A 12,759-nucleotide genomic window follows, 5' to 3' on the forward strand; every position below is an offset into this window, starting at 1 on the left:
ATGAAATAACATATGAGCAAGAGCCTATGGTGATGAAGGAAGAAGTTCAAGCTGCTTTGAAGGAAATAGCAAAAAATAAGGCCCCAGGAATACCAGTTGGTATACCAATTGAAGTATTTCAGATAACAGATGTTGCCCTGCTTGTGCTCACTGAGTTGTGCCAAGAAATCTGTAGAACAACCACTTGGCCAACAGACTGGAAGAGATCTATATTTGATCCCATTCCAAAGAAAGGTGATGAATTACTTTTGACACTAGCAGTCAGAAAATCAAAAGACAAATTTCTTTAGGGAAATCTGTGAGGGATTGCTCCAAAGTGCTAAAGAGCAACGATGTCAGCAAGAGACTAAGGTGGGCCTGATTCAGGCCATAATCTTTGCAATTACTTACTATGCATTAGTAAGCTGGACAATGTCTGCAGATGACAGAAGAAGAATTGATTCCTTTGAGTTGTGCTGGAAAAGAGTATTGAACATACCATGCACTGACAAAAGAACAAAGAGGTCTATCCTGGAGAGAGTGAAGCCAGGCTGCTCCTTGGAAGCAACGATTTTGAAGCTTCATCTCTCATTTGGGCACATGACCAGGAGGGACCAATCCTTGGAGAAAGATATCATGATTGGAAGGATGGAGGGACACAAGAGATGAATTGACAGGGTAACTGGAATAATGAGGGTAGGGGTGTCAGAAATGGTGAGACTAGCTCAGGATAGAGCAGGTTTATTGCACATAGGGTTGCTATGAATCGCAAGCCACTCAATGACACATAATAATAACAACAACAATGCATAAGTCTTGCAGTCTTGCCACATCCTCTCTAACATTGGTCCCAAGGATTTTATGCTTACTGTTCCTTTCTATAGAATAATCTCTATCCCAGATGTTTGCAAGGCTCATGAAATTTGTATAAGTATATGGTGTCTTAGTCGTAAGGCATTGTGCTATCAACCCAAAAGCAAGTGATTCAAATTTCAAATCCAAGGTATTCTGTAGGAAAAGATTAGCAGTCTCCTCTCATTTAATTTTTAAGCACTGAAAACCCAGTGGAGTGTCAGCTAAGAACTGTTTCTGACTCAATGGCATATGATAACAACAAAATGTGGTAGGACCACTGGTGGATTAATAGTCAGGAGTTGCAGTGCCAACCCAAAGACATACAGTTTGAATCTACCAGGTGCTCTGTGGGAGGAAGATGGGCTGTGTGATTTAGAGCCTCTGAAAACACCCTAGAGTGTCAGAGGTGAGTCAGTTCCAACTTGACTGTACATGCCAACAATATATGTAGAAGGAGGAGGGTCAACTACAAGTTGGTTTTGACTTGAGGTCACATGACAACATGCTGTGTGTCATGCAATCAAAAGTAAACTCGTAGCTGAAACTCCTGGATTTTCAGAGGCATTAAATTGCATTGGAGGAGATTGTCTGTCCTTCTCCCACAGATCACCTAGTAGATTTGAACCATATGCCTTTGGGATTGTAGTACATCTTCTTACCATTAGGCCACCAGAGCCCCCTAACAACAGCATATATTTGTGTTTTTAAATTTTTGTTTATTTTTCTTCATTGAGTTTTAACCACGTATTTCAATTTGAGGATAACATTTGGACCAATCTTAAAATCCTTTCTATATTTTAGATTAGTTCTCTTTTTATTAGTAATTTTTATCACATTTTTGTTACATATTATGGACAAAGTATTATATACTAACACAAGTTTAAATGCAGTTTAAAATTAAATTCTGTTTATTATTTGTTCTTATTATGTGCCGTCAAAATTATTTCGACTCTTACCCTATCTTTGTACACTAGTTCTGAACTCTGCTCTATTTGAGCCAATTTCGTCATCTCTGACACACCTCCCCTCTTTACCCTAGTTGTCAATCCATTTCATCCAGGGTGTTTCTCTATTGCGCCGTTAATCATTGTTGTTGGGCACCATAGAGTTGGAACCGACCCATAGCTGACCCTCTGGGTTTTCAGAGGCAGTTAATTGCACAGGAGGAGATTGTCAGTCCTTCTTCCGCAGAGCAGCTAGTGGATTTGAACCACATGCCTTTGGAATTCCAAAACTGTTTCTTGCCACAAGGCCACCAGAGCTCTGTTAATCATAGAAGCTCCAAAAATTGGATCCAGTTTACCATACTATCTTTGTCCATGACAGTAGAGAATAACTACTTAATGATCACAGAATCAAAGAGAGATCTTTCCCCAGTTTCCTTGATGCTTTGTTGATCTAGATAATGGGATTAAGATCATGGGATTGATGTTAAAAGTATTCTTTAGTTTAAAGAGAGACTTGTTTCTTATTGATTGTGTTTGAATAACTCTGTTCCCTTTTTCTCTTTGTTTCAGATGGTCCTCATTATATGTCTTCCTTGTCCTATCTGGCAGAGAGTAGCCTGAGTGAGGAAATGAGCCAATTTGATTTCTCAACTGGAGTTCAGAGTTATTCATACAGTTCCCAAGATCCCAAATCTACCCCTGGTCATTTTCGAAGACGGGTGATTATATTTCATAAATTTAAAGAATTACAGAGTTTAGATTGTTGGATAATTGTTTGGGTTTTTGTTTTTGGGGTGGTTTGGTTTTTGTTGTTTTTTTTTTAAGAAAGAAGAAAGTCCCGCTATGCTCCATTATTATAAAGTGAAGCTGATTCTTGGTCTAGTAGTAGGCTTCAGAGTTAGTCTTTTGTAAGTTCTAAGAACCTTCAGTGCTGTAGACTCAGAAACCGATTAAAGTTAATAGCAAAGGAAGGAAGTGTCTCTCTGGAAAGGGCACATCCTTATTCACTAATTCTCTCTGAGATTAATGTTTAAAATAAGAATGCCATTTAAGGATTTTCAACAAGAAGTGTAACCACTTCAGAGGCTCAAATCCTTGTCCTGGCCAGCAGTAGCACTCTTCCTGGATAGAATGAAGAAGGCCTCAGGATGTTAATGTCATTCCTTCGTAAGTGAGTGCTCCCATGTTTACACATGATAACATGCACCTTAGCGAGTAAAATCTTGCTGTTGGAAGCGCACTCTGTTCTATCAGAGATGGAGATGATTGTTTTAGGACAGACTTTAGTCTTTTTCTCTTTGAGTCTCAACAATTTTTCATATTCATTTTTACATTCTGATTTAAAAAATTTTATGCACATCTCACATTCATCTTGTTTAATTTATTTCTTTCAGAGATAAGACCTGCCATCAGTTTGTTTTCTCTCTGGTCCTTAATCTCTTGCTTTATCTACCAGGTTTTCAGAGTTTTTGAATGCTTCTCTTGGTTGCGTATAGCATGTCTGTCTTCCTCCCCAATACAAACTCCTATTCAAACATTTCAACATGAATATATTAGCCCTGCTTGAAGTGGGCTGTTCTGGTACTGCAAACATTAAAAATTCACCTGCGTGAATCATTAGCAGCTTTATTTTATTAAGTCAAATGCCTGATGTATTTTTGTTTTATTTTGAAATACTAATTTATAAATTAATTGTAAGCCACAGTGACTGTGAGTGAAACCACTTATCAGCTCCTCAGGTTTGTTTTGTTGGGATTTTTTTTTTTAACTTTCTGTGTAAGTTTACAAAGGATATTATGTGTGTGATTTTTTTTTTATCAATCATAATTTGTTCTCTGCATTAATTCCAATGCATACAATGTCTGTTCATCCATTTATTCACATTGTCCTCCCCTTCACCAGTTCCAATAACCTGTTCTTTATTAATTTTCTTCAGTGCTTCCACCCCCAGAAATCATCCAGGATTGACTGATTACTGTATGTAAATCTTTTCTCTAGTTTTTAGAATAGCGATTTTATACAGTATTTGTCCTTTCATGATTGACTTATTTCACTCAGCATAATGTCCTCAGACTAAGTCCTTGTTGTGTACTGTTTTACGAGTTCTTCGTTGGTTTTCGTTGCTGCATAGTACTAGAGTCTGCTTGTTTGCCTTTGAGTTTACTACGGTGCAATACTCCATTCACTGAGCAACCAGATGGCTCCTAAATTTGTTCCTATTTTTCTCTGATGATCTTCATATTTTTTATTTTATCCCAACATCCTTGATCCACCCTGAGCTAGTTTTTGTATAAAGTATGAGATATGGATCTTATTTATGTTTTCTACAACCACTTTTCTAGTACCATTCATTAAGGAGGCTGCCATTTCCCCATTAATGGATTTTATGTCCTTATCAAAAATAGATGACCATAAGTAGATGGATTGATTTCTGGGTTCTTGATTCTTGATTGATTTCTGGGTTCATTTGTTTGTGTTCTGTTGCAATATCAGTATCAAACTCTTTTTTTTTTTCTCTCTACTACTTTATTTACAAAATTGAAATACAAATGTGAACAAATTCTTTTCACTTCCCTCACACCCCCTCCATCAAATAGTACAACCAATCATTAATCCCCCCTTCTACCTGTACATCCACATCCCTCTGCTTCCAGCCTCTCCCACCCCTCCTGGATCCTTATTCTCATTCTACTATTGTCAGCTGATATTCGACAAGGAAATCAAAGCTATCAAATGGGGAAATGATAACATCTTCAACATATGGTGCTAGCAAAACTGGACTTCTACCTGCAGAAAGCTGAAACAGGATCCACATCTCACACCATACACAAAAATCAACTCAAGGTGGATCAGAGACCTGGAAGTAAAGCCCAACACCATAACGTTCTTAAGAGACAAACAGGGATAAAGCCTAGAAACACTTATCCAAGGTATAAAGAGACTGTCAAATACAACCAGAAATGCACAGTCTAAAGAGGATAAAATTGATGCATGGGACCTTCTAAAGATTAAGTCTCTATGCACATCAAAAACTTTTTCCAGTAGGGTGAAAAGAAAACCTACAGACTGGGAACAAACATTTGATAATTCCATTCTCAGACAAGAGTCTAAAAACAAAAGTTTGCAGAATACTCCTGGGCCTCCACATGAAAAAGACTGATAACCCAATTACGAAATGGGCAAAAGACATGGAAAGAATTTTCACAGAGGAATATACTTGATTGGCAAACAGACACATGAAGAAATGCTCCAAATCACTGGCAATAAGAGAGATTAAAAAAAAGAGAGAGATGAAAATCAAAACCGCATCGAGGTACCATCTCACTCCAGTAAGAGTGGCAAAGTTTAAAAGGGCAGCGAGTAATAGATGCTGGAGAGGATGTGGTAAGCAAGTATCTCTTATACATTGTTGGTGGGATTGTAAAATGTTGCAACCACTCTGGAAGGCAGTTTGGCCTTTCCTCAAAAAGCTGAACATAGAAATTCCATTTGACCCAGCTATTCCACTACTTGGAATATACCCTGGGAATATGAGAACTGAGGCACAAACTGAGATTTGTACACCAATGTACATAGCAGCAGTATTCACCGTTGCAAGAACATGGAAACAGCCCTAATGTTCAACCATAAATGAATGGATTGAGAAATTATGGTGCATTCACACAATGGAATACTATGCAGCATGCAGTAGCAATAACTTTGTGAATTATTACCTAATTTGGGAGGGACTGGAGAGCATTATGCTGAGTGAACTTAGTCCCATAAGGATAAATATCAAACTCTTTTAAATAGTACAACTGTGTAGGTTTTGAGATCTGAAAGTTTAAGACCTCCTGCTTTGTCTTTTTTCTTCTGTAGAGCTCTTTTCTGGGGATCTCTTTCTTTTCTATATAAAGTTGGCCCTTTTTCCATCTCCTTAAGGAATGGTATCAGGATCTGAATTGAGATTGCATTAAATCTTATAAATATTTATATAATATCCAAATCACAGAATAGGCATTTGACAGAATATATTGTGGTCATGAAGTAACAACGTACTTGGATAACTGAAATCATACTGTACGTGTCCTCTGTGTTTGACTTATTTGCTCAGCATAATGTCCTTAGGCTCATCTGTTTTGATATACATTAATTGTTCATTCTACTTTTTGGTTAATATTCATTGTATTTCTATATACCACATTTTGTTTATACTTTAGTTGATGGATATTTCAGTGATTTCCTGCATTGGGCTATTATGAATATTGCTGCAAGGAAGTTAAGTGTACATATATGCTCATGACTCTGTTTTCAGGTATTTTGAAATAGAAGTCTCCACAATGAATAAATCATTGGTAGTAGGGGAGCTCTCATGGTTTAGTGGTAAAGAACTGTGCTGCCAAAGCCAAGGTACACAATTCAAATCCACCAGTCCACCATCTACTCCACAGGAGAAAGATGAACATCCTCTCCTGTGTGATTAACTGTCTCGGAATACTTGCTGGAGGGTCAGTTGTGGGTTGGTTGCGACTCAATGGTAAACAACAACAATAGTACAAAATTCTAGCATGTGACCGACCTCCAGCCTCATCAAGACCTTGTTTTCTGATTACCAATTCTTCTTTATTTACAACTTTTGCTTTCTTATCACCAGTTAGTACTATACATCTTGATTACATGTTCAGCCAATTTTAGACTACAAAAATAAATAGAAGTCTTTAATTTCTTCATCTTTGGTTTTCGTGCTTGATGAATATATTGAGTAATAATTGTATGAAGAGGTCTTCATTGTATCCATGTGGATATTATTTTATCACTGACAGCACTGTGTTTCAGAACACATCATGAAATACACTTTTGACCATTGTAAGAAAAAAAAAAACAACAAACACGCAGCACCATTCATTCTTCAGTTTGTCAGTTAGACTGGCATAGTAGACAACATGACTTTCTAATTTGAAATGGCCAATACCAGTCCATTTCTGCTCACTTAATTCCTAGCATGTCAATATTTATGTGTTCAGTTTCCTTTTTTAAAGTTTAATTTTTCTAGATTCATACATCTTTTTTTATGTTGTGTTTCCATTCATCTATCTATGTTACATATTATACATTCATATGCATTGTTTTATATTTATAAAATTATTATTGATCTAGCCTATTGTCACTCCATGTCATCAGGTCTCCATTGTATCTCCTTGCCTATTCCTTCATACCCCCCAATCCACTCACTAATATGTATGACCCTAGAGACTTTTACCTCCTCCCTCTTCTTTTGCTTCCTCTTTTCCTCCCTTTTTGAACAGTTTTGTCTAGATCTTGTTCCTGTTTGCTAACTGCCATAGCCATGTTGTCTGTAGGCCAGTTCTTCCTAGGTTGATCCTCCCTTGTCCTGATTGTTCAGAAGCTTTGTTGTCTGTGCATTCTATTTCTTACAGTCAGCATTACCTCTGCATTTTCTTCTAAGAATTCTATTATTTTAATTTTTACATTTAAATTCTTAACCCATTTTTAATTTTTTAATGTGAGACATCATTTTCTATTAAATAAACTTAGCATTCTTGTAAAATATCAGTTGACCAGAGATATATTTGGGCTTATTTATTGACTCTCATTCTTATTTCATTGACCTCTGTGTCAGTACCAGTATCAGGCTGGTTTGTTTTGTTTTTTTAATATTTTTTAATTGACATTTTAATGAAAGTTTACAGATACTTTGGATTTCCTTTCATACATTGTTGCACATCAAGCTGTTAGATTACAGTAACTGAATAAGTGATTGAGAGTCAGGAATTATGAGTCCTATTCTGCTTAGTGTTTTTTCTGTGTTGCTTTAAGTATTCAGAGAGTCTTACCATTCCATATGAAGTTCAGAATTGTATATTTTGTTTTTTAATTTCTATAAAGAAGGCTTTTGAAATTTTCATTAGGATTATGTGAATCTGTACATTGCTTCAGTTATTACTGACATTGTAGCAATATAACGCATCCCATCCATGAACATAGTAAACTTTTCCATTTCTTTAATCTCTTTCAGCATTATTTTATCATTTCATTATATAAATCTTTCCTATTCTGAGCAAAACTTATTCCTAGTTATTTTATTTTATCCTTTAGTACAACAAATTATAGGTAACATGGAGAAGAATAGGAATCCCAGAACACTTGATTGTACGCAGGCAAAACCTGTACTTTGACCAGGAAACAGTCATACAAACAGAGCAAGGAAACACTGCATGGTTCAAAATCAAGGAAGGAGTACATCTCCAGCTGAGACCTGAAAAGATGCATAATGATGGTTCAGGGGTGATTAATTTTCTAAAACACACTGTATGGGAATGATTGTATGAAACAACGTGAATGAAGGAAAGTGTGAAACATAATGTATATAAATTTTGTATGCAAACCAATATAAAATAATTTTTTTTAAAAAAGTGTGTTAGGGGTGCATCCTTTCTCCATACTATTTCAATCTGTATGCAGAACAAATCATACTTGAGGCTGGATTTTATGACGAAGGATGTGGCATCAGGATTGGAAGAAGACACAACCTTGCTTGCCAAAACTGAGGCAGACCTGAAACATTTGCTGCAGAAGGTCAAGAACTGCAGTCTTCAGTGTGGAAGCTCAATATCAAGAAAACAAAGGTTCTTACCACTGGGCCAATTGACAGCACCATGATGGAAAGAGAGAAATTGAGAATATTAACAGTTTTGGCTTGCTTGGTTCCACCATCAACACTCTTAGCACCAGCAGTCAGGAAATTAAAAGATTAATTCTGGTCAAAACTTACTTTCCACTGTGTGATTAACTGCCTTTGAAAATCTGCCAGAGGGTCAGCTATTGAGGGGTTCCAACTTGATGGTATACAACAACAACAAACAATTGTTTTGGGATTATCTCTGTTGGGGACCTCTCCAAAATGCTAAAGAGCAACAATGTCAGTCTAGAGGCTAAAGTGGGCCTGCTCTAGGGTGTTGTTTTCACAAATAACTTGATATGCATTGGAGAGCTGGACAGTGACTCAGCATGGCAAGAAAGGAATAGATGCCTTCTAGTTGTAGTGTGGGAGAAGAGTATTGAATGTACCATGGACCACCAAGAGAACCAACAGTTTTATCCTCAAGAGGATGAAACCAGGTTGCTTCTTGGAGACAAGAATTTTGAAACTCCATCTCACATAATGACCTCATGCTTGGAAGTGTGGAGGGTCAGTGCAGGAGAGGAAGAACCTAGATGAGATGAATTGATAAAGTGACTGTGGCAATGAGAGAAGGTATGTCAGAAACAGTTGAGATTGGCTCAAGATAGGGCAGGGCTCAGAGCTGTTGTTCATAGGGTCACCATGACATGTAGTCACTTGAACAGCGCATAACAACAACATGATAAATGGAATTGTTTTTCTAATTTCCCTTTCAGAATCTCATTGCTAGTATAGAGAAGCCCAGCTGATTTTTCTTTGCTGAACCCGTACTCTATAGTTTTGCTAATTTCTTTTATTAACTCTAGAAGCTTTCTTGTGGACCCTGCAAGTTCTATCTTTAGGATCATGTCATCTGCAAATAGAAATAATTGTAGTTATTTTTCAATCTGAATTTATTTCATTTCTTATTTTTGTTTTAATACTCTGGCTAAGACTTCTGATAAAACAGTGAATTGATTTTTATAATTTCTGTAAAGAAGGCTGTTGAAATTTTCATCAGAATTTTGTTGAATCTATATGTTGCTTCAGTTATTACTGGTATCTTAACAATGTAAGTAAGTTAAGTCTCCCCATCCATGAACATGGTAAATCTTTTCATTGCACATTCTTATTTTGGTCTCAATTTCAAGAGGAAAGCTATTAATCTTTCTTCATTAAATACAGTGTTGGCTATTGGCTTTTTATATATGTTGATGTTGTTATGTGCCATCGAGTTGCCTGCGACTCATTGCAACCCTATGTACAAGAGCTCTAAATGCTCTTCTATCCTGTGCCAACAGCCATCTCAAACGCACTTTTTCCCACCTCTCCAGTCACAGAATCGATCCATCTCATCAAAGGTCTTCCTCTCCTTCGCCGCCCCTCCACTCTACCAAACATGATATCCCTCTCCAAGGACCAGTCCCTCCTTGCAACATGCCCAAAATATGTCAGACGAAGCTTCAGAAGCCTTGACTCCAGGGAACAGTCTGGCTTCACCCTCTCCAGGACATACCTGTTTGTTCTCCTAGCAGTCCATGGTATATTCAACACTCTTCTCCAGCACCACAACTCAAAGGCATCAATTCTCTTTCTATCAACCCTATTCACTGTCCAACTCTTCGATGCATAGCATGTAATTGAGAAGACGATAGCCTGGATCGGGTGCACCTTAGTCTCCAGTCTGACATCGTTGCTCTTCAGTACTCTTGAGAGGTCCCTCACAGCCGACTTTTCCAGTGCAATTCTTCTCTTGATTTCCTGGCTGTTGTTACCAAGAGTGTTGACTGTGGAGCCAAGTAAATTAAAACTGTTAACAATCTCAATCTCTTCACTACCCATACAGATGCTGCCAATTGGCCCAGTAGTTAGAATCTTTGTTTCCTTGATGTTGAGCTTTAGTCCATATAGGAGACTGTAGTCCTTGATCTTCTGCAGCAAGCACTTCAGGTCCTCCTCAGTTTCAGCAAGCATTGAATATGCGTTGAATAATTTTCAGAGATGTCTATTTAATTTTTCTTAAGGATTTTCATCAAGAAAGGCTATTGGATTTTATCAAGTGTTTTTTTCTGCATCCATTAGAAATGATCTTGTGGTTCTTTGTTATGTGAATGAGATGTATTATATTACATTGGCTCATTTCCTAATACTGAATCATCTGTGCATTCCTGATACAAGTCTCATCTGGTAATATTATAGGACTCTTATTATGTTGTTGCATTCTGTTAACTGGTGTTTTGTTCAGGTGTGGGTTTTTTAATTGATTTTGTTTAGGTTTTTTGTATTTATGTTTGTAAAATATTTTGGCCTGTTGTTATTTGTGATATCTTTGTCTTGTTTTAAGTATCAGGGTTATATTTAATTTACGAAATGAATTAGAGCCTGTTTTCTTTCTTGGAAGAGTTTAAACAAGACTGATGCCAATTTATTTTAAATATTTGTTAGTGGTAGAACTCTCACAAAGTTTTTATCACTGGTTCATTTTTTTTACTTGTTATGAGTGTTTTATAAGATTTTCTTTTTACTCTTGAGTCAGCTTTGGTAGATTGCTCTTTGATTTATTTTATCAGTTTTTATAACTTTCTGTTTATAAGACTTTTACCTCTTTTGTTAACTTTGTTCCTTGATATTTTTTTATTTTATGGTAATATTTTCTTAAATTCCTTTGACTCTTAAAAATCTTTGGATATTTAGAAATTCTATCTAATTTTTTAATTGACCTTGTACTCTGCCACTTTGATGAATTTTTTATTCTAATAGCTTCCCTTTTTTTCTATTTAACAAGTATTTATTAAGTGCTTTCCATGTGCAATATACTAATTTCTCATGTGTGTAAGGAAAACATTGTAGGGGAAATTATGCAACAGCATAAACACACATTTCCACTTCCAAAAGACCTTTTGCTCTATGAGATTACAGAAGGCAACTGGAAAAAAAGTCTGGGTGTTATCTTCACGTGGCAGGAGGAATACCTGCACCTGTTAAAACCTGTAAAAAAAAACCTGTTAAACTGTTGGCATGATGTCCATTGTGTCGAAAAGGGCATGAAGAAGAGCTCTGGGGCAGGTGCTTGGATGTAGGTCCCATCAGTCATAATTTGCTGGTGATGGACTTATGCAGCTTCAACAAGGACTCTTCAGAAGATGTTACTGGATCATCCAGATTGAACCCCACCTCAAAGGTGGGCCTTTTTCCTAAAATAATTAAAGCAAGCAGCACTGTGAAGTTGGCCGTCATTCCCTTGATCCTGTAGTGACACTGTTCACAGGACTGGTGTACTCAAAGCAGTGGAAGATGAAGGGGTTTCCATGGTACATCACACAGTTCTGGCGGTAGACTTACGGGTGGAGGAAATAATCTGGGGCACCAGGAACACATCCTTCACCTCATCAGGGTTAGGCTGCAGCTTGAAGTCTTGGTCTACAAACCCCACAACAGGGTTGTCAAGACAGCTTTCCTCTGCCTTTCCCAGCATGATATCTTTTTCCCGAAGACTGGTGCTTGATAAAAAATTTTTGGTGCGAGGCAGCAGATGGTCTCCACTTGATGGGGAAGCAGCCCTATTTCCTTCTGTGTTTCCTGGAGAGCTGTAGCGATCTCATCCCAGTCTCCTGCTTTACATTTTCCTCCAGGGAAGCAAACCTGTCCTGGAGATCTTCTTAGCTTCTCTGATCAGAGAGTGGATAAACAGATGGTGTTTTCCTTCCTTAACCATCAGTGGTAGAAGGACAGAAGACTTTTTGGGCAGCAAATGGGAAAACTTGGTTCCCACATCATGCTTTTTCAAGGGGGCTTTAGCAGCATCAAGCAAGCTATTTCTGGCTGGCTCCTGGTGAAAGTGTGCATGTGACATCAGCCCCACAAAGTTTGCTGTAAAACTTGTTGAAGTGTCTTTAGAGAGGTCTAATAGCTTTCTTCTGTTTTATTTTTAGTTTTCTATTGTCAAGAATCAGGCCGTCTGGGGAAAGGGATAGTTTTACTTCTTCCTTGTTTGGATACCTATTTTTACCCCAGCCTAATGTCTCTGATTCAGACTTCTGAAACAGGGTTAAACAGCAGTAATCAAAGTGGATTTCCTTGTCTTTTTCCTAATTGGGAGGACTCTCAGTCTTTCTCTGTCAGGTGTGTTGTTAGCTGTGGGTTTTTCTTAAATGCCCTTCATTATACTGAGGTATTTCTCATCTATTCTAATCTTTATTTTGAAAGCCTGTTCCTGTTTCCTTCTGACATGTCTCTATTATTTTCGGAGTTTTTGTTTGAGAGTAGCACCTCTACTTGCTTCCCTGGCAGTGAGTATTTTCCTACAAAGTTCCATTC

General features: G+C 37.3%; 1 protein-coding gene and 1 pseudogene across 2 annotated transcripts in view; one reads left to right on the forward strand and one right to left on the reverse strand.

Annotated features, from left to right (window-relative positions):
* LOC102847508 (DNA-dependent protein kinase catalytic subunit-like) overlaps positions 1 to 12,759 on the forward strand; it is a 309,905-nt gene that overhangs the window by 177,850 nt on the left and 119,296 nt on the right. For both annotated transcript variants that reach the window (XM_006880417.1, XM_006880418.1), the window contains exon 47: positions 2,352 to 2,500. In XM_006880417.1, the coding sequence (XP_006880479.1) occupies positions 2,352 to 2,500 (149 nt within the window). The remainder of the gene's footprint in view (positions 1 to 2,351; positions 2,501 to 12,759) is intronic.
* Positions 11,533 to 12,295, reverse strand: LOC102873150 (annotated as a pseudogene).

The sequence above is a fragment of the Elephantulus edwardii genome, unplaced genomic scaffold (assembly GCF_000299155.1).
Source record: "Elephantulus edwardii isolate Elephantulus edwardi_28Jun2011 unplaced genomic scaffold, EleEdw1.0 scaffold00008, whole genome shotgun sequence".
NCBI classification, from domain to species: Eukaryota; Metazoa; Chordata; class Mammalia; order Macroscelidea; family Macroscelididae; genus Elephantulus; species Elephantulus edwardii.